This window comes from Marmota marmota, unplaced genomic scaffold (genome assembly GCF_001458135.2).
Source record: "Marmota marmota marmota unplaced genomic scaffold, marMar, whole genome shotgun sequence".
Lineage (NCBI taxonomy): Eukaryota > Metazoa > Chordata > Mammalia > Rodentia > Sciuridae > Marmota > Marmota marmota.
Genome location: NW_025999945.1, coordinates 92,968 through 111,365, shown reverse-complemented (window position 1 = coordinate 111,365; position 18,398 = coordinate 92,968). Strand labels below are relative to the sequence as shown.

The window sequence follows — 18,398 nt, the reverse complement described above, 5'->3', positions numbered from 1 at the left end:
AATTTAGTTCACTCTTTTTTAAAGGCCTTTGGTCAATATGTGTATGTAGAATCCCTCAGATTATTCCATAAAAGGTCACTTCAACATTGTTTGATTCCCTGGAGGGATCATGCTGGCCAGTTGGCAAAAACCCAAGATTTGGAACACTAGAATTTATGCCAGGAAAACATTCTGGAACATTTATGCCAGGTTTGGGTCAGCAGAATTACTAGTTGGAGCTATTGCCTCCTGCCTTTTGCTTCCCACAGTTCCACCTTTGATGCACAAGGTTGTGGCTGATTGCTTTTTTATTGCATTCTATTGGAAACTGGTTACTCCATCCATACTCAGTCTCTGTGATCTCAATTCTCTATTATTCCATAAGTTGAGGATCTGAAATAGGAGATCTGAAAGTAGGAGACAACGAGACAAGAGATGCTGTCATTTGGCACACAAACTAGTTATAATCCTGTTACCTATTTTTCTGTGTCAAGGCAAAAATAATGTAGGAGTTATATGAACAAGATGTTTGTCAAGTGTGTAGAAGTAAATGCACAGATGTTTACTTTATCCCTGGGAAGTTTTGGGAAACTGGACTCCGATAATTTTCCTGTAATGAATGTGCCTCTCAAAAAACCCTTTCCAAAAGAATCTATTGTTCTCCATTACCTGTTCAGATAATTAAAAAACAAAACAAAAACAAAACAAAACAAAACAAACCTTGCCTGATATATGCCTGCCAGCTGCTTTGAGAAGTTAATAGTCTAGAGGATTTCTGTTAGCAGAAAAATGTGGACTCAAAAGCTTTTCCTTTAAAATAAGTCTGTTATATAATATCACTTCTGGTTCAGAGTACAGGTGTACACTCCTGCTGTGCCCTGAGGAGGTGGTGGGGAGCCTGATCCAGATAAGATGTGGGGGAGGAGGGGGTAGCACCCAACAGCAAAGCCACACCGTGTTGCAATCTAAGCCTAAACCATACCTCTGGGAAAGAGTTTCTTGCTGCTTGTTTGTGTCTGAGTAACCACTGACCCCTTCCCCCTGACCGTCGACCCTCCAAAGTGGGCTATTAACCCTGAAACAACACGGAGATTAGCTGGAGAGCTGAAGGAAAGTCCCAAAGAAGCTTCACTTCTGCAGAATCTAGACAGCTTTCTTCACCTTACATAGACCAGATGCCTAGGGTTTGGGCAACCAGAGCAGAGGACTGAAATTCCTCAAGGTAAGAAGACTCCCCTCCTAGGAAATGGACTCCTCCAATGTTCTCACATGATTATTCATGCACTTTCACTTTTCCATATATAGGAGTCACTCAGGAGCAAGCTCAGACCAGCCGAGGGGAGTGACATATCCTATTCCATCCACTCCCTCCCTCTCGCCCATTCTCACCTTACTTTCACGTGCTCGCTCACTGGGCAGTTAGGCAGAAGTGATCCCTGTGACTCTGCCAAAGACAAGCCTGTGGGTCTGTAGGAAAAACCCCAGGTGAAGTCACAGCACTGAAATTGTTACTTTGAAGGAGTAGAGTAGAAAAGTGTGAAAAATGAATGGACCTGTGGATGGCTTGTGTGACTATTCTCTAAGTGAAGAAGGAGCCTTCATGTTCACATCAGAATCTGTAGGAGAGGGACATCCAGGTAAGTAGGTTGTCCTGGACTGATTGGTAAGTCCTTCATTCCCAGCCTGTACGAAGGTAGCCACTTTTACTAGATGTCTTAAAATAATGTATGGGATTTACTTATTATAAGGTATCTCTGGAGAAACAATATATAATAGTTTTGTAAAACAGTTACTCATTATGAAGTCAAAGGTCCATGCAGTTGCCCGCCACCAGCATCTCAGCATAGTGGGGTCAAGACAGAACAAGCAGTTGGTTATCTATATGTATATGATACATACAAAAATGCACCTTCAGATCTTAACTTTTTATAGTCTTTTTCCCCCTAAAGCTTTAACCTGTTATCAATGTGCATTTTAAGGCAACAGAAGACCATCGATCACTAAGTTTTGCATGTAAAGCATGTGAGGTTAGAAATGAACAGCCCTGCACTCCGCGCAGTGCTGACATAGATTTTCAGTTGCTGAGGGGTCTATTTCATCTTCCAAGAGGAAGACTGATGACTTCCAAGAGGAAGTAAATACAAGCATTGTTTTGGTCCCTGAAAGGTGGGTGGACTTAGACATGGGAAAGTGGGAGAGGCTTCCTTGGTGACAATGAGGACAATGCTCAGATATGCAAAGATTCAAATTATAGGACAAAAGTTGCCTAGCCTTGGGGCATATCAGCATTATTCAAGGGCTTGTTGAAACTCAGGATCTTGGACCCCATCTTCAGAGTTTTAGACTCAGTATGTCTTGGTAGAGGCTCTAGAATTTGCATTTTCAACAAATTCCCAGGAGATGCTGATGGCTGATGTGGGAACCACACTTTGAGAAAGGCGATTCTAGGAGAACTTTGGGGGCTAGACAGATTGATGCATGTAATAAACACTCCTTCATATCCATTTGAGAAGTTGAAGTGTATGGTAACTGATCACCGGTTCTGCCTTTCCCATCTTCCCTATTCTTGTTCTTTCTCAAAGAAACTTAACTTTCATACCTTGTAACTTGGCTTTGGACATCTTCTTGCAGTAATCCTTCTGTGTGTGTTACCCAGTGGCTTGCAATCAGAAAAAATATTGCTCCCTTTCCCTCAAGATCATTTTTTAATGTCTGGAGACAATTTGGGTTGTCAGAACTATGGGGGTGGCAGGAAGATACTACCAGTTTCTATTAGATAGAGGCCAGACATGCTTCTGAACATCCTGCAATGAATAAGACAATCCCACCGCAACTATTTGGCCCAAAATGTCAATAGTGCAGCTGTTGAAAACCTTGAATTAGATTAATTTGTAGGAGACTTAATTCAATGTAAATAGTTTCTTTCATTGTGCACAACTTTATAGTTTCTAGGTTTACTATACTTATCTTAGGTAAGCTGCTGATATCCAATGTACTCTGCTCAGCTCCATGCCCTATAAAGATCATCTGCAGGTTAGGAGAAACATTTGTTCCACCTAAAGGAAGTGGGTTCTTTGGCATGCAGTGGCCAGTGGTCCCAAGCATGGTCCATTTTACATAACAGTCATGTGCTTCAGTGGACAGAAAATGAAAATCCCCACCAAGCCATCGGTTCTCTTGTCTGCTTAATGACAGACCACCAATCTGTCTGATTCCCCTCTTACTTGCCAAGGTAAATGAACTGTCCAACTAAGTCAGTTTCTTCTAATGTTTGGTGACTTTCTGCTTGTTATTTCAGGGATGAATTCTTCTCCACTAGAAAGATAAAATTCATGTTTCTTGTTCAACTTCCAAGAAAAGCAACTAGTAGCTATTGTAAGCCTTTTGAGTGATACTTGGAGAAATTTTGTAAGCCTAAAAAGACTGTTTTCTGTCAGGCATTATGCTTTCTGTACTGTTATCTCAACAAGCTTGCTGAACTCTGGTTTCGTACCTATAGCAATTGTTTTTCCCCACCCAGAGTGGGACATCTAAGCTGAGTCCTTTAAATAAGCAGAGACATTAATAACCAACCTGTGATAACTTTTTGCAATTTGATGGCCTGAAATCTTAGGATATTTTAGCCAAAAGAGGGCTTTGTTGGTAGGGATGTACAGAGGCTACAGATTTGGACATGCCTGGATTTATAACCAGTATTTGCCACTGGCAAGAAAGAGAAGAAAGCCCAAATATGTTTAGGAGTAGTTTCTAAAAGAGACATTAGAAAATTCACTTTTAATGGCAGATTAACTAATATCTTTAATTTCAGAACTTAACATTTGCTTTTGAGAGCTGAACAACTTGATTCTGGATCTGGATTCTTAACTTAAAAACATATTAACCTATTTAGAGGAGCAGACTCCATGGGTATTTTGAACACTAAATGAGATGTAACATGTGTAAAAAGAGGTCACTTTTATTTCTTTGTGGGTGTTCACAGTTTGCATAACCCCAAAGCAAGAGTAGAGTTTTCCACAGTGCCATTTAGTGATCCACCTATTAGACCAGGTAATGTCTTTAAGGCCAATTGTGGAAGAATATGATCAAAACTCAGCCCATGTTGAACCCCTGGTAGTCCTACCTTGACTCAGGTATGAGGACATCTGACTTTCAGGAGGCCAAGAAACCAGAGGAGGAACTGAGAGAAGTTGATGGAAAAGTTCTGTGGAAAAGCAATGCTGTATCATGTGTGCTTGTAGAATTTTTGCAGGTGGAACCATGTACTTGGGGGTGGTGTCTTTTTTTTCCATATTTTTATTGGTGCACTATTGTGCACTCATAATGTATAGCACAGTGTACAAAAGCCCACAATGGTGGGATTTGTTGTTACATATTCATACATGCACACAATATAACAATACAGTTTGGCCAAAACCATTCCCTGGTATTTCCACTTTCCCTTCCCTCCTCCTTCCTCCTTCCTCCCTCCTCCCTCCCATGGTCCTTTTCCTCTACTGATCTCCATTCAACTTTCCATGTGATCCACCCCACTTTCTTTTCCTTTTTCCTCTCTAGCTTCTACATATGAGGAAAACCACATCTCTTGACCTTCTGAGTTTGGCTCACTTCATTTAACAAAATGTTCTCAAGTTTCGTCCCTTTTTGGTGGTATCTTATACATGGTGCATGGCATCTTCTGGAACCCATACAGCCATGCAGCTGTTCTGTCCCATCTGATTTTTTCATCATAGCACCTAATCTTACTGACCGGCATCAATAATAATTTTAACTTCTATTTCTAGGGCTTTTCCATATATTAGAATTAAAGGGAATGTGCCCAAGAATGAGAGATATTTTAGTTAAATGAATGTATGTGTGTGAATTGCCTTAGAGTCTCAAAGAGCTGAAGTTTGAAATGTACTTCATTTTTTAGTAAATGCTATGATATAGTATGTGCCCTCCAAAAAGTAGGCAGAAATGAGAAGAAATAAAAATTTCAAAATATATCTGATTTCTTGTATTTGAAAGTGTTCTCTTTGGCAGGTGAGTTTGATATGTAAATCGACAACCTCAAATTATTTTAGCATGTCAGTTTGTTAGACCTATTATTTGTGTCATTCTCACTCATGTTTATTCTTATTCAGATAAGATCTGCGACCAGATCAGTGATGCAGTGCTGGATGCCCACCTCAAGCAAGATCCCAATGCCAAGGTGGCCTGTGGTAAGAGACCACATCCCTTTCTGCCAGAGACCTGAGTGGGCTGCATTGAGGGTCTTAGTGGGCATAAAATCATAGAGTCATTCTCTTGAGTTCCAAAGAGGTGTCCTCTGGTCTGCAACAGATTTCTTTATCCCATGATATTCTGTGTATTGAATTTTTCTGGAATACATTCATTATTCCCCTCTCCATACTGTGAGAGGTCTAGGTACTTGAGCTTCCTCCAGGGCCCATGGCTGATAACCTCTCCCCTTCCCATTCAGAGACAGTATGCAAGACAGGCATGGTGCTACTGTGTGGGGAGATCACCTCAATGGCCATGGTGGACTACCAGCGGGTGGTGAGGGACACCATCAAGCACATTGGCTATGACGACTCTGCCAAAGGTGAGGGCAGGCCCCTGGGTCTGGGATCCATGTTGGTCTCTGCAGAAAACACCCCCCTGAAGCTGTCAAATCTGAGCTTTCAGTTTTATGTAAGTACAAACCCTGCTAGAAGAAAAAAAATCCTTTCCTAGACCTATCTGCTGGGTTTCAGGTGTCAAAGGCTCTGGTAAAATTATGAAAGTCTGACTGTGTATGACATACCTGGTGGAACCAGCATGTGGCTGTCCATTGTTGACTGGTGTCATTTGAAGTCTTAATTCTTGCTGCTGGCAGATGCTTTGGAAGAAAAAGAAGCACAGAACGGAGGGAGATGCTCTCTGCTGAGAATGTTCTCTGCTAGGCAGTGGTGCTACTCTTTGCATCATTTGTCTTCATCCTTTCTGAAATTCTTATGCAGATGGAGACTTAGGGACTTACCTAAGGTAACAAAGAGAAAGGCCACCAGGTTTGAAATCCCTGTTATTTCCACCAAACCATGCTTTCCCTCATTATAGGCATGGAGAAAGATGTCTTGGTCCAGAACTAGGCAGGTGAAGAAGACAGGAGGGCCCGTGTTAGCCCTGGTGCCAGATGGTGCAGAAGCCAAAACCCAGGATAGAGGCACAGGTCCTAGGATGGAATTGAGGAGAAGCACCAATATAACCAGGTGAGGGGGAAAGCTTGGAAGAAATGAGAGCCTGGAAGCAGACCCCAGTGTCTGAGCTTGGGCAGCCAGAGATCAACACGGCCTGAAGGTACTTCAAAGGCCCCAAGTATGAATGCTGGGTACTGAGGACTTGTGTACAGCACCATTCCATGGGCATTGCAAAGGCTGTTTATTTAAGCTGGCCTCCTGTGAAGAGCACTGGGCTCCAATTCTTAGAGATTCTGTGATAGTCCCTGGTAGTACATATTTAGACAAGTTCAGTTTTTTTAAAAGAAAAATTCCTTTTGAGTCTTTATTGGCTTGGTTCTCATTCTCTGGAGTCACCATGAAAAATGTAGTGATCTTAGGCAATGGCAAGAAGGTCCATTTTCAGAACAACCTGCTGATACTCAGACCTATAATCAAGACTCACAAACAGGACCATGACTGTTGAAAGATGCTTATTTCTGCATCTGTCACATATTGATTGTTTGTGCCTCTGTCACATCTTTGTGGGTCATGGAGGAGAGAGATGCCCATGTCCAGAGTTTATAAGTGAGAGAGCCAATCACAGTATGAGACACTCAGTTCAACCATAGTCTGACTTGGCCCAAAGCATTCATGAGCAATGAAGTCACTAGAATGCATAAGTGTTTTCCAGGAATGTGTCAAGAATCACTGGAAAGAAAAACAAGGCTTCAAATGAGTTTCCCCCATCAGGACATGAGGGTATTCATAGAGGGGAGGCATTGTTCTAGAGCAGCAGCTTCCTGAGACGTTACCATGCAGAACCTTCCTCTTTGTACCAGAAAAAGCCAATTTGTGTATATATATTTAGACCTTGTTCAAGAGCAAACCTTGTTCTCTGTAGCAGAGAAATTTTCCAGGAGGTAATGTCCCCAAGTAAGAGATAAGTGAAAGAGCACCCAGCTCTGGCTAAGTTGGGCTCAGCTGGTTGAGTTTCCCTTACCCAAGCAGGCCCATGGACTTGTGCCAGATGGCCCATTGTGGATGGTGACAGCCACCTTGGCAGGGCCAGCTGCTCCTTACACAAAGGGGAAGAGCCCTTTTCAAACTCTTCCCCTCTCCCTTTGGTTTTAAAATTCTGCTTCCCCAAATCTTTTGAAGCCCTTGCTTGGTTTTTGGCACTGGGGAGAGTTATTATTTAGACAGAAAGTAATTAGGTAAAATACGAAATGTCTAATTTGAAATGAGGGAGTCCTTTCACAGCTCTCTAAAAACTGGCCATTGATTTGTATGCTCAATGACAGTCACTGGGGAAAGAGGGGTGCAAAGGGCAAAGATGACCTGATTTCCCGTGGTGAAGGGACTGCCTGACCTCAGATGACATCACTGAGAATGCAGAGTCTGTGGCATAGTAAACAAGGAGTGAGCCAAACTTGAAGGGTAAACACCCAGGGACATTTGCTGAGAGCCAGTAGGGTTTGGGCATGTGTGTGGAGGGGAGCATTGCAGGCAGAGAGACCCAATAGAGGTGGAAAAGCATGTCGTGCTGAAGACTAACCCTAAAGGATTTCCCACAGCAAGAGTTCTGTTGAACAGAGGCGTTTTCCATTTTATTCTCTGGTGGGAGATCCCCACCTGAGGCTTGAACATAAACAACATAAGTTGGCATTGTGAGTAGGAGAACAGACTGGAAAGGGGATGGCTGTTGGGGTTCTGGGAAAGAGAACTCATGGTGAGCATCTGTGTTTAGCTCCTCATTCTGTGAGGGCCAACTGGGAGAGGAACATGCTTTTCACACCTAGCAGCTTCCTCCAGGGCTATCTGCAGTGGGCGACAATTTGCAAGACTTCCTTGCACCAGCACCCAGCACACTGGTCTCACCCAGCCTCCAACTTTGTGCCTCAGCTTTGCAGACAGGGGCCTTGACCCCAAGGGTATGGTTTTTCCATTTGCTGCTGGCCCCGTGAACATTTCAGAATGAGAGAACCAGGGCTCTGGGAGTCTCTCTACACTGGTTCATCCACACTGTATTTTTTCAGTAATTTCATACTTGGGTTAGGCTCCTGAGCTTCTGAATGACAGTTAAGGCCCTTGATTTTTCATTCAATGCAGTGATTTTCATACTGGGTACTGATGACGCCTCTGGAAAAACCTAAGGCCTAGTGTCACTAACCTGTTTATCAGCCACTGTCACCTGGTTTTTATGCTGCAGTTCCATGTAAGGTATACTTTTTAAACCAAGGTATAATTGAATACAGTAAAATGTACCGCGGAGAATTTTCTCTGACAAAAGATTGCGTGGAGAAGACACATGGCCTCTCCACACTATCCTGGGTGGCAGCTGTGAACCTAGGTAGACCCCTGCTGGTTAGAGATCATAGACCCCTTCACAAAGGGCCATGTCAAGGATGAGTAGTCTACCAGGAAGCTGGCAACCCCTGTCTCTCTGACATGTGTCCCTTCTGCCTAGGCTTTGACTTCAAAACCTGCAATGTGCTGGTGGCTCTGGAGCAACAGTCCCCAGATATTGCCCAATGTGTCCATCTAGACAGAAATGAAGAGGATGTTGGTGCAGGAGATCAGGTAGGTCAACATTGTGGGAGCTGTGTGGGACATCACTCCAGTGATCTCACTCTTGGATCAGACTATGACATGTGTGGCTTCAAGAGAAAATTCACAGGCAATGGATTAGTTGTACTATCAGGCAGACCCAGCATGCTGCATGAGAGTTATAGGGGAACATGCCCGGAGTGACTTGGACATCCCTGCTTCATGGCAGTGACTTCAGGGTATGGCCAAGTTGTGTTGTGAAAGGCTATGATTGTTCATATCCCTTAGGTTTTTCCAGAGCCCCCCCAGTACCCAGTTTGAAAAATCACTGCATTGAATAAAAATCAAGGGCCTTAAATATCATTTAGAAGCTAAGGTATCTAACCCAAGTATGCAATTACTGAAAAAATACAGTGGATGAACCAGTGTAGAGAGACTCCCAGAGCCTGGGTTCTCTCATCCCACCCCCTCCTACAGTGCTGAGGACCAGGGATGATGTCTTTCCCTTCAAAAATGCCCAGTGCAAAGTGTTCCATGAGTGAGGCATCTAATAATGTTGAAGCACTAGTGAAATTTTAGATTTGGAGAAAACCATGGTCCTGTTGGTCTAAGTGGGTGTTGCTTATCATTCCCTGATGTTCGGCTGCAGGGTTTGATGTTTGGCTATGCCACTGATGAGACAGAAGAATGCATGCCCCTTACCATTATCCTCGCTCACAAGCTCAATGCCCGGATGGCAGATCTGAGGCGCTCTGGTGTCCTTCCCTGGCTGAGACCAGACTCCAAGACTCAGGTGAGCTGCCTCTTCAGCCCTCCACAATCTGGGCACTCAAAGAATTGTCCATTTTGAAAAGAATTACTTATTTGAAAACTCTTCCACTGTAGATGTACCTCCCTGTCTGTCTCTCCCCCTATACAAAAACATTGTTCAAATTGTTCTAGATTTTCTTTCTTTTTTTTTTTTTTGCCTTGCTGTTATATGTGGATTCCCCACTTCCTGTCACAAACTTATTTCTTAACCATTCTCAGACATATGGGTCCCTGCCTTTGCACATGCACAGGTCGCCACATCTTGGGAAGGCTGTCAGTTCCGCTTGGGTCTCACTGTGGTCCTTTTACTTATCTTTGTTCAATAAAAGGCCTTTACCTGCACTGCCTCCAGAGCCAACCCTGTGGGCCCTGGCCTCTCTCTCCCTGCTGTGTTGAAATCTGTCCTGCAGTCCCTATTTGAAGGTCAGCGGTGATGCAAGCATTAGCACATGTGGTGAAGGCCTCCTGTTGCCCTTGAGTCCCCATGGCTCCTCCCTGTTTAACCCTGATGACCCCAATGACTGTTTTCCCAGTGGCCTCCTGCACTGGCTCCCTTCCACATTCCAACATGTCATCCCCCAAAGTCTTGGCACCTCTTCCTCCATGTGCTCCCTCCCTCTGTTCATGCTTGTGGGTCCCACTTGCCCCTTCACATGCTCAATGCTCACATCTGCCCACCTGCATGTCCCTCCAGATCAAGAGCCCCATTTCTCACCCTGAAAGCCCACTGTGTGTGGCCCATTGTCACCTGTTTCCAGTTCTGTTCAGTGCCTTCTCTGTCTCTACCCTACCTGTGTCCCGAGACTTTCCCTGCGGAACATCCCCTGGTCCAGCCCACCTGATGACAGAGGCTGCCCCCTGCCTGCATCAGCGCCCTCCCTCCCAGAGGCTCTCCCTGCTTAGAAACTCCTACAGGCTTCACTTCAATTTCCTGACATCCCTTCAGTGTTTTCAATAAGTTTCTGCTTTCTTCCTATGGGGGAAGGAGAAATCCAGCTGTCACTTTGGCATTCAAATCCTCGCATGGTCTTAGAACTTCAGCTTCCTTTGCCCATGCCTACCCCATCTTTGCTCAAGTAGCACCATTTCCCTCAGGTTCTTCTTGTGGCTTAGTGCTTCACATCTGTGCTCCTACCTTTTGCCTTCCTCTGGGTCCGTCACTTGCCTACAAGTGGCCAACAAAGTTGCCATCTCCTCCTGCATGCCCTGGCTGGTCACCACAGACAGCACCTTCCTGTGCTTGGAATTGGCACATGTGGTTTCATAGTTCAGCATGGTGTGTGTGGCTCTGTCCTGTTACTCCAGTGGCCCAGAGACACCTCCTTCTCTCTCCCATATGTGAGGCCACACACAGGGCAGAAGTATCTAGGGTCAAGAAGTGTGCTCACGGCCAGAAGAAAGCCCTTCTTGTGCTATCCACATGGCCCTCAAGGTGGGAGGTGGGATCACCACTCTCTCTCTCATTGTTGTTCAAGGCCATGGAGCAGGAGAGCTAACACAGATTTCGATAGTACTGAAAGAAAGGGACACAGAAAAGTTGTCATGCCCTCAAATGGTGCTATGATTTAGAAGCAGGATGGAGATTCACAGAAAGGAAATTCCAGAACACGGATGGAAGGAAGTCAGTGGAACTGACTGGACTTTCCCTTTTTGGGAGTGAGAGTGAGCAGTGGAGGATCCACCTCTCTGGCTAGCTGAAATAAGAATAGCCTCCCTTGTTTTGTTAGATAAAAAAAATAGAAAGTGTCCAAGTCTAGGGTCATTGAGGAAAATGGGGAGGATGACTCTTTTAGGGCTTCCCTTCATGTGAGCATGCACTGAATTCTCTTAAGATGCTGTTATAAATTCCAGGGTCTGCCTCACTCCCACAGATGGGTTGTGAGCCAGCTCCAGTTGGAGGGTGTAGGTTGGCCAGTTGGTGCCCTGTCTAGCCCCTTGGAGGGCATCGAGTGCCTGGCTCCCTCCTGGTGCTCTCTTGGTGCAAATGGCACTGTGCCAGTAACCGGTTACAGGCCTCCTTCTATATGCCCTGTTTGTAAAGGATTTTCATCATGTAACCAGTGTTGACTGTGAACAGGATGAGTCTTTCCACCTGAACAAATTCTTGCTGCTGATACTGAGAACTGGGTGGCAAGGTGATGGCTATTTTTGTACCTGGTCAGAGCTATGTTTTCCACGGTGTATTTTTCCCCATATCTTGCTGACATGAGGAGATAAGAGCAGTGCTTAGATCCCTCTGCTCTGCCACCTAGTTCTGCCACTCTGCAAGGACACTGCATGTGGTTTGCCAGGGTGAGGGGTGGAGTCCTCCAGGGGAGCAGTGGGAACAGGCCTGGGCAGCTCAGAACCGATTCTTGTTCTAAGGCTCCATGCAGCATATCTGGTGCGAGAGCCTGCCCCAGAGTTTTCTGTCTTGGGAAACCCCACCCTTCAACACCCTCTTATGGGGCCCCATGTGTGGACAGCTGAGGTTTTAAGGTTAGTGCTCGATGTCTGTGCACATCTTCCCATCTCGCTAGTGTCAGGCATCAGGTGGGCCAAGGCTTTTGCTCTTTTTTCTTCTGGATCCCACTCTTTAGCTCTTTAGACCAGGCAGGAAACAGAGCAGGAGTCAGCATTTGATGGATATCTGAGGTGCCACAGGAAGGTAGAGACATTGCTATGGGAACATAGCATGCTTGCTGCCCTATGGTCCTGAATAGGCCCTCAGGTAGGAAGCAGTCCTATGCTATGGGCCAGTGTCCATCCCAGGGTTATCCAACATAGGTGTATCCCTGCAGGCATCTCATGACTTCAAGTCCTATGGGCATCACTCTTATGGGTACACACTGCCTTAAGCAGGGTTGGTCTAGCTCATGCTTCAGATGTCTTAAGTAGCAAACTTCATCTGAAAAGAACCCTGGACATCAGGCCATTCAACTCCAAATTAGACCTTTAGCTCTTGTGTGTGACCTTGACCAAGTCTCTTACATTCTGGAGCTTTGGCTTTCTAGTCTGTAAAATGGGGTAGTAACAGCTTCTCTTTGGCATGGCTTCTAGCATGCCATACATACTCAACCAATGCTCATTTCCATTCCCAGTCTCATCTGCCATCCTCACCACCTCCTTTTCACTCACTCTGAAAACCCAGGGTGCCCAGGATGCTCTTCTTTGTCACCAACAGACATGCATCTGGGACATCAGGCTCCTGTACTCAGTGATGAGTCAGTAAAGGACAGGGGTCTCTGTAGAAGCATTTTATCTGTACTGCAGTGGGAATAACATGAGATTTTGGCTCATCCTGAGCAGAGTTTGGCTCTTTGGCCCTTCACAAACAGACATCACACATATGGTTTCCCTTCTATTGCTTTGTTTTTCTCATTTGTGATGTCTTAAACACGAATTGATAATGCACAGGATGAACACAGAACCAGCCAATCATGGTGGAAAGGAATATTAGATTTGTGCCTGTGGCCTGCCCTGCCCGGGCACCATGTGAAGACTCCTTCCCTTCAGGCCCCTCAGCCCCTCCCTTCTTTTGGCAAAAATACAAGGTGCAGGCAGTCCAGAGCTTGCTCCCCAGTCCATTTCAACCCCCTGTCCAGGATCCTGCTCATGTCATCACTATAGCAGGCAAGTCTGATGGCCCCAGACACTCCCAGGGCTCCTCCATTGAGGGTGCTGGGGCCACTCATCAGACTCCTCCCTCTGTCTCAGAGGCTCTTGATGCCAAAAGATGTCTCTCTGGCCAAAGTCTTCTCTTAAACATTCATAGCCAGGGGCCAAGATATCCCTGTTCCTGCCACTGACATATGGCCTGTGGATTCCTGTAGTCACTGGTAGTAGCAGAGATAATTTGCCCCAAGGACATGGAGGGTCAGAAGAGAGCTTTGGCCAGAGAGACATTTGTTGGTGTCCAGAAACCTCTAAGATAAAAGAGAAGAAGTTGCTTAGTGGGTCCCAGCTGCAACTCAAGTTTTTAAGTCATGCTAATTGTGGTCACACATGGGAATAGCTATGCTGTATGCTCCATTGTACATAGTACCAGGGAACTTCAAACATAAAGACATGTTAACTTTCTGGAGGCCCTTTGCAGGCAAGAGGTCCCACTTGATCCCTGGGATACCTGCCTGCCTGCTGGATATCTGCCTGGAAACCAGGTGCCTTCAGCTCAGGCCTCAACCTCACCATGCCTCCCCTGCACTTCTTGTGAACAGGTGACAGTTCAGTACATGCAGGACAATGGCGCAGTCATCCCTGTGCGCATCCACACCATCGTCATCTCCGTGCAGCACAATGAAGACATTACGCTGGAGGACATGCGCATAGCCCTGAAAGAGCAGGTGATCAAGGCTGTGGTGCCAGCCAAGTACTTGGATGAAGACACCGTTTACCACCTGCAGCCCAGTGGGCGGTTTGTTATCGGAGGTCCCCAGGTGAGCTGGGTCTTGGTTACTGAAGTTGCTTATGTCTACAAGCACAGAGATGGTTAGAGATAGCTTTGAGTGGCTCAGCTAGATATGGCTGCAGAAAAGAGGTAAAGTCAGTATATTTTATATTTAGGGGCACTCTGTGGGGGCCTACTGTGTATCTGTCAGTACACCAGAAATGTGCAACTTGTCTTTAGGAGTTTCCCGCTTAGCGCTGCCTGACCCTTCCACTCTGGCCATCTCAAATGCCATTCTATCTTCCACAGCTGCCACTGCCTCTCCCTGCTGGGGCATGCATCCTCGCTGTGGTGCCTGCTCATGGCTGACCCCTCCACTGTGGCACTTGCTGGTATCTACCATGGCTGCCTCCAGCTCTCGTAGGCAACGTGGTGGGGTGGGGTTTTGAGTGGGGACACCTGCTGCCTGCTTTCCCCTGAGCCACAGGAGTGAGGCGGTGGAGATTGGCAGAGTACTTCTGAGAGGCAGCTGACTGCTGCAGCTTCCAGAGGACCACAGATGCCTTGCCACAGGGGTGAGCCCCATATCAGGCTCAGGGAGCAAATGTAGTGGGGAAACACAGGGTAAGAGAAGGGTCAGGCTTACTGTTCATTCTTGCAGGACTTCTCAAAAGCCTGGACACACCGATGTGAACTGTGGATGTCCCAAAGGAGGGTTAGAGAAAGCAGACTCTCCCCAAATGATTTTACATAGATCCTCTACCCTTAAAAGGCATTTTTTATTGACTGATGCTGCACAGGACACACTTAGGACGTGGGCAACATGGCATTTCCTTAGCCAGGGTCATAGCCCAAAGTTACATTTATGGTGGTAATATTCCTATCTGCTTTTGGATTTCTCCTTATGATGGACCCAGAAACAAAAGCAGGGGGCATGGGGTGGCTGTGTCCCCAGGCAACTTCTGGCTCATCTTTGGTACATTATAATGAGATTTTGACCGGTTACCCGATTCCCAAAGCTGGTCAGTGACAAAGCAGACAAAAGCCTGAGGTTTCTGGTTAATTACCAGCCAAGGAGTCTTTGAGAAATCCCTGCAGATGACTTCCTTCTTGAGGACTTCCGCCCCTCTCCAGTCATTCAGGGCTCTGGTTCTCACCTCTTGCATTTCTTTCCCTCTGCAGGGGGATGCAGGTGTCACTGGCCGCAAGATTATTGTGGATACCTATGGCGGCTGGGGTGCTCATGGTGGCGGGGCCTTCTCTGGAAAGGACTACACCAAGGTGGACCGCTCAGCAGCTTATGCTGCCCGTTGGGTGGCCAAGTCCCTGGTGAAAGCGGGGCTCTGCCGGAGAGTGCTTGTCCAGGTAGGCCACCCCCTCCCACTCTGACTCCACCTGTCTGTCCCTGTTGATGGCCCTGGTCCAGCTCCACCCTGAATAAGATGTTCAGAAAGCTACACATTTGCGAATAGTTGTGACTCTGTGTCGTGGGTTGGGCGGAGCGGTCAGTGCTCTGGAAAGCTGAGGGAGGCAGAACAGAAGTGTTCAGGGAGATGAGCGTTACAGAAGGGGACTTCATGAAGACAGTGGGGGCTGCTGGTAAGATAAAGTGGCAAAACCCATGGGGCAGGAGAAGTGTGGTCCCTTGGCCTTGGCCTGAGGACATCCCTGTAAGAAGCTTCAGTCACTGAGCCTGGCCTTTTTGGAAGGTGTCCTATGCCATTGGTGTGGCGGAGCCACTGTCTATTTCCATCTTCACCTATGGAACCTCACAGAAGACAGAGAGGGAGCTGCTAGATGTGGTGAAGAAGAACTTCGACCTCCGACCAGGCGTCATTGTCCGGTAAAAGGGCTGGGACCCTGCCCCTCCCTTGCTCAGATGTTCAGCCCAAGGAGGAGGTCTTGGCCCAGCACCGTGCACACCCCCATCACGGAGTGTCTGGTTTTCAGATGCAAGGAGGCTGCATGAGATCCCTGCTGGCCCAGCAGATGCTAACTGGAGTGGGGCCGTCTTTGAGCAGCTGGGGGAGCGCAGAAAAGTTATTGTAAGGCAAAACAGCTGGGAATTGAGTAGGCAAGTCCTTTCCCACATGCTCTCATCTCTCATGCTATTCCTGTTTTCTGGAGCTTGGTCCAGTTGACATTGGCTTGGGCCAGTCTAGTGGAGTTGAGTAAAGAGGAGAATTGCAGACTTCAAATCCTGGTTCCTGGTGCATCTGTGTGCTCAGCTGTCTCTGAACATCTGAGCTTCCATTTCCTAAGCTGTGGAGCAAGATAGTGCTGAGGCTTACGTACCGCATGCACATGGGTGGCGAAGCCACACAAAAGGCCTGCTCATGAATTGCTCTTATGCTTGTATTCAAAGAAATTCCTTTTCCATTTATAAATGACCTTTTCTTCTGCCAAACATGCAGGGATTTGGATTTGAAGAAGGCAATCTACCAGAAGACGGCATGCTATGGTCATTTTGGAAGGAGCGAGTTCCCCTGGGAGGTTCCGAAGAAGCTTGTGTTTTAGAGCTGGTGGAAGCTGGGCCTGGCCTCACCCTGGATGCTCCTCTTCTGCAGAATCTGAACTCTCACATCTCCCAGACCCTCCTGGGGTGTGCCTTCCCCACCCACCACCCCTTAGGGCAGAGTCAGCTCCAATTTTTGGTCCATCCTGTTATCACCATGAATGGCAGGGGGCAGGTGGCTTCCTGGTGCTGCAGGTCCAGTTTCCTTGTGAGGGTAGTCACGATGTTCCCCTGTCTGTCCCTCAGATAAGGTCAATGTTGATTTAGTGGGAAGATTCTTCCTTTCAGGAGTAAAGTTCCTCACTCACCTCTTCCCAGAATCTAGACCCTGGCCAGCTCCTCCACCCTGGGTGTATGCTCAGGTCAGTTCAGTATACACACCTTGGGATCCTTGTGGTTCTGGGCATATTGGGCCTCCCCTCCACATCTGCACCTGCCCTGCTGAGCCACAACCTTTGCAAACCCCCTACATGGCTCGGTGTCTGCTGTGGATAACAGGCTGATATCTCCTGAGCATCTGAATGTGTGAGGATCCAGCTCAGTACTGACCTCACATATTCAATCCAGCAACATGATGAGGTAGCCCCCTTTTATTATCCCCATTTACAAAGAGGGAATCTGAGGAGCAAATTCTTTCACAAGGTCTCACAGCCACACATGTCAGGGCTTAGATGTGATCCGAGGATCTTTGACTCAGTAGTCCCTCCCCCATCTCTGGCCCTTGTGCCTTCTGCACTCTGAGTGCTGCTGGAGTAGGTGTGCAGGCCCCTCAGGGTCCCCTTCCAGGGCTAAGGCCAAGACACCCGATGTTAAATAGTGATCCAGTGCAGGGCTTGTCTCCTGGTGGTGGACTGGTGGCCTGAGATGTCATGAGGAGATTCTGCCTTTGCTAAGGTAGCTTTTGGGGGACACACTGGCCCCTTAAAGGGCCTGGGAGGTCCTTGGACCCCTGAGTCTTTAAAGCTACTTGTCCCTCTGCCTTTCCATCCGTGGCTGGCACTACTCACCTCATCCATCCTCAACCTGGATTGTACACAGCAAACCTCCACCTTCTCCCCAGCTCCCAAGGATTCAGACTCAGGAAAGGGCTTCCTGGGGACACAGCACTGGATCTGGCTGGGAGAGACAGCCCAGGAAGCCTCATTTAGGGAGCAGATGCCCTGCTCCCTTATACCTTGGGGAGCATAGAGACCCCAGCACTCTCAATTGAGGGAGGTAAAACTCTGCAGAGGAGATAAAATACAAGTCCCAGTGGTCATTAAGCCTTTGAGCTAGTGAGTGACACAGAAGCTGGAGTCTGTCCATAGGGATCCTGGCTGCCTCACCACCCTCGAGTCTCTTGCAGCAGAAGGAGGGTCAGGATTGCAGGTAATCAAGTTCCTCTAACTTGGGCTCTATTTGGATTAAAAATTCAAAATTTTAAACTTTCCCTATCCCCTAGAGAAACAAGATCTTTTTTGGCCAACATTGTTTATATAAAAGTAAGCCATTTATTTGTTCATAGTTCCTATTACGGTGGTGAATAAAAACTCATTAGGAGCAATTACCCTATGCTTAGTTTTTGTCTGCAAACCCCAGAGCTGCTCTCTCCATGAAGTAATACCTGACTTACCCATCCCCAGGGAAGTTGGGTTCTGCCCTTGGGTTACCCTAACCCAGGTCTGTGTAGGACCCCGACTCCACCATGGACTAAGGTTTACTCATGGGCCAGCTCCTGTGTTGAGTCATTGTGTTGACTCCCTGCATCTCTCTGAAGTAGACATCCTTATGAACCCCATTTTACACATAATAACCCAAGGACCAAAAAGTGTTGGGAGTATGAGAAGGGCCCTAGGCTGGCCAGTGGCTCCTCAGTCTCAGAGCATCTCAGTCCTTTGACCATACTCATGGTTGCCTCTAGTCTGCGTCTGTGTCTCCTTCTTCCACCTTACTTACTTTGCATTACCCACAGTAAGGTTGGCAGAAGTTAGGCCACATTAGTCAAAAGGTTGAGTAAGGCCCA

General features: G+C 46.9%; 1 protein-coding gene across 2 annotated transcripts; it reads left to right on the top strand.

Annotated features, from left to right (window-relative positions):
* The first annotated feature begins 1,015 nt into the window (after positions 1-1,015).
* Positions 1,016-17,942, top strand: Mat1a (methionine adenosyltransferase 1A). Of its 2 annotated transcripts, XM_015500051.2 has the most exons (10): positions 1,025-1,201; positions 1,285-1,616; positions 5,103-5,180; positions 5,441-5,563; positions 8,626-8,738; positions 9,355-9,498; positions 13,712-13,930; positions 15,064-15,246; positions 15,591-15,724; positions 16,296-17,942. In XM_015500051.2, the coding sequence occupies exons 2-10, from the start codon at positions 1,523-1,525 to the stop codon at positions 16,396-16,398; spliced, it is 1,191 nt and encodes a 396-aa protein (XP_015355537.1). In that variant the 5' UTR covers positions 1,025-1,201; positions 1,285-1,522; the 3' UTR covers positions 16,399-17,942. The 2 variants fall into 2 exon arrangements, with proteins under 2 accessions (XP_015355536.1, XP_015355537.1); XM_015500050.2 differs by lacking the exon at positions 15,591-15,724 and having other exon boundaries at positions 1,016-1,201.
* The last annotated feature ends 456 nt before the right edge of the window (positions 17,943-18,398 follow it).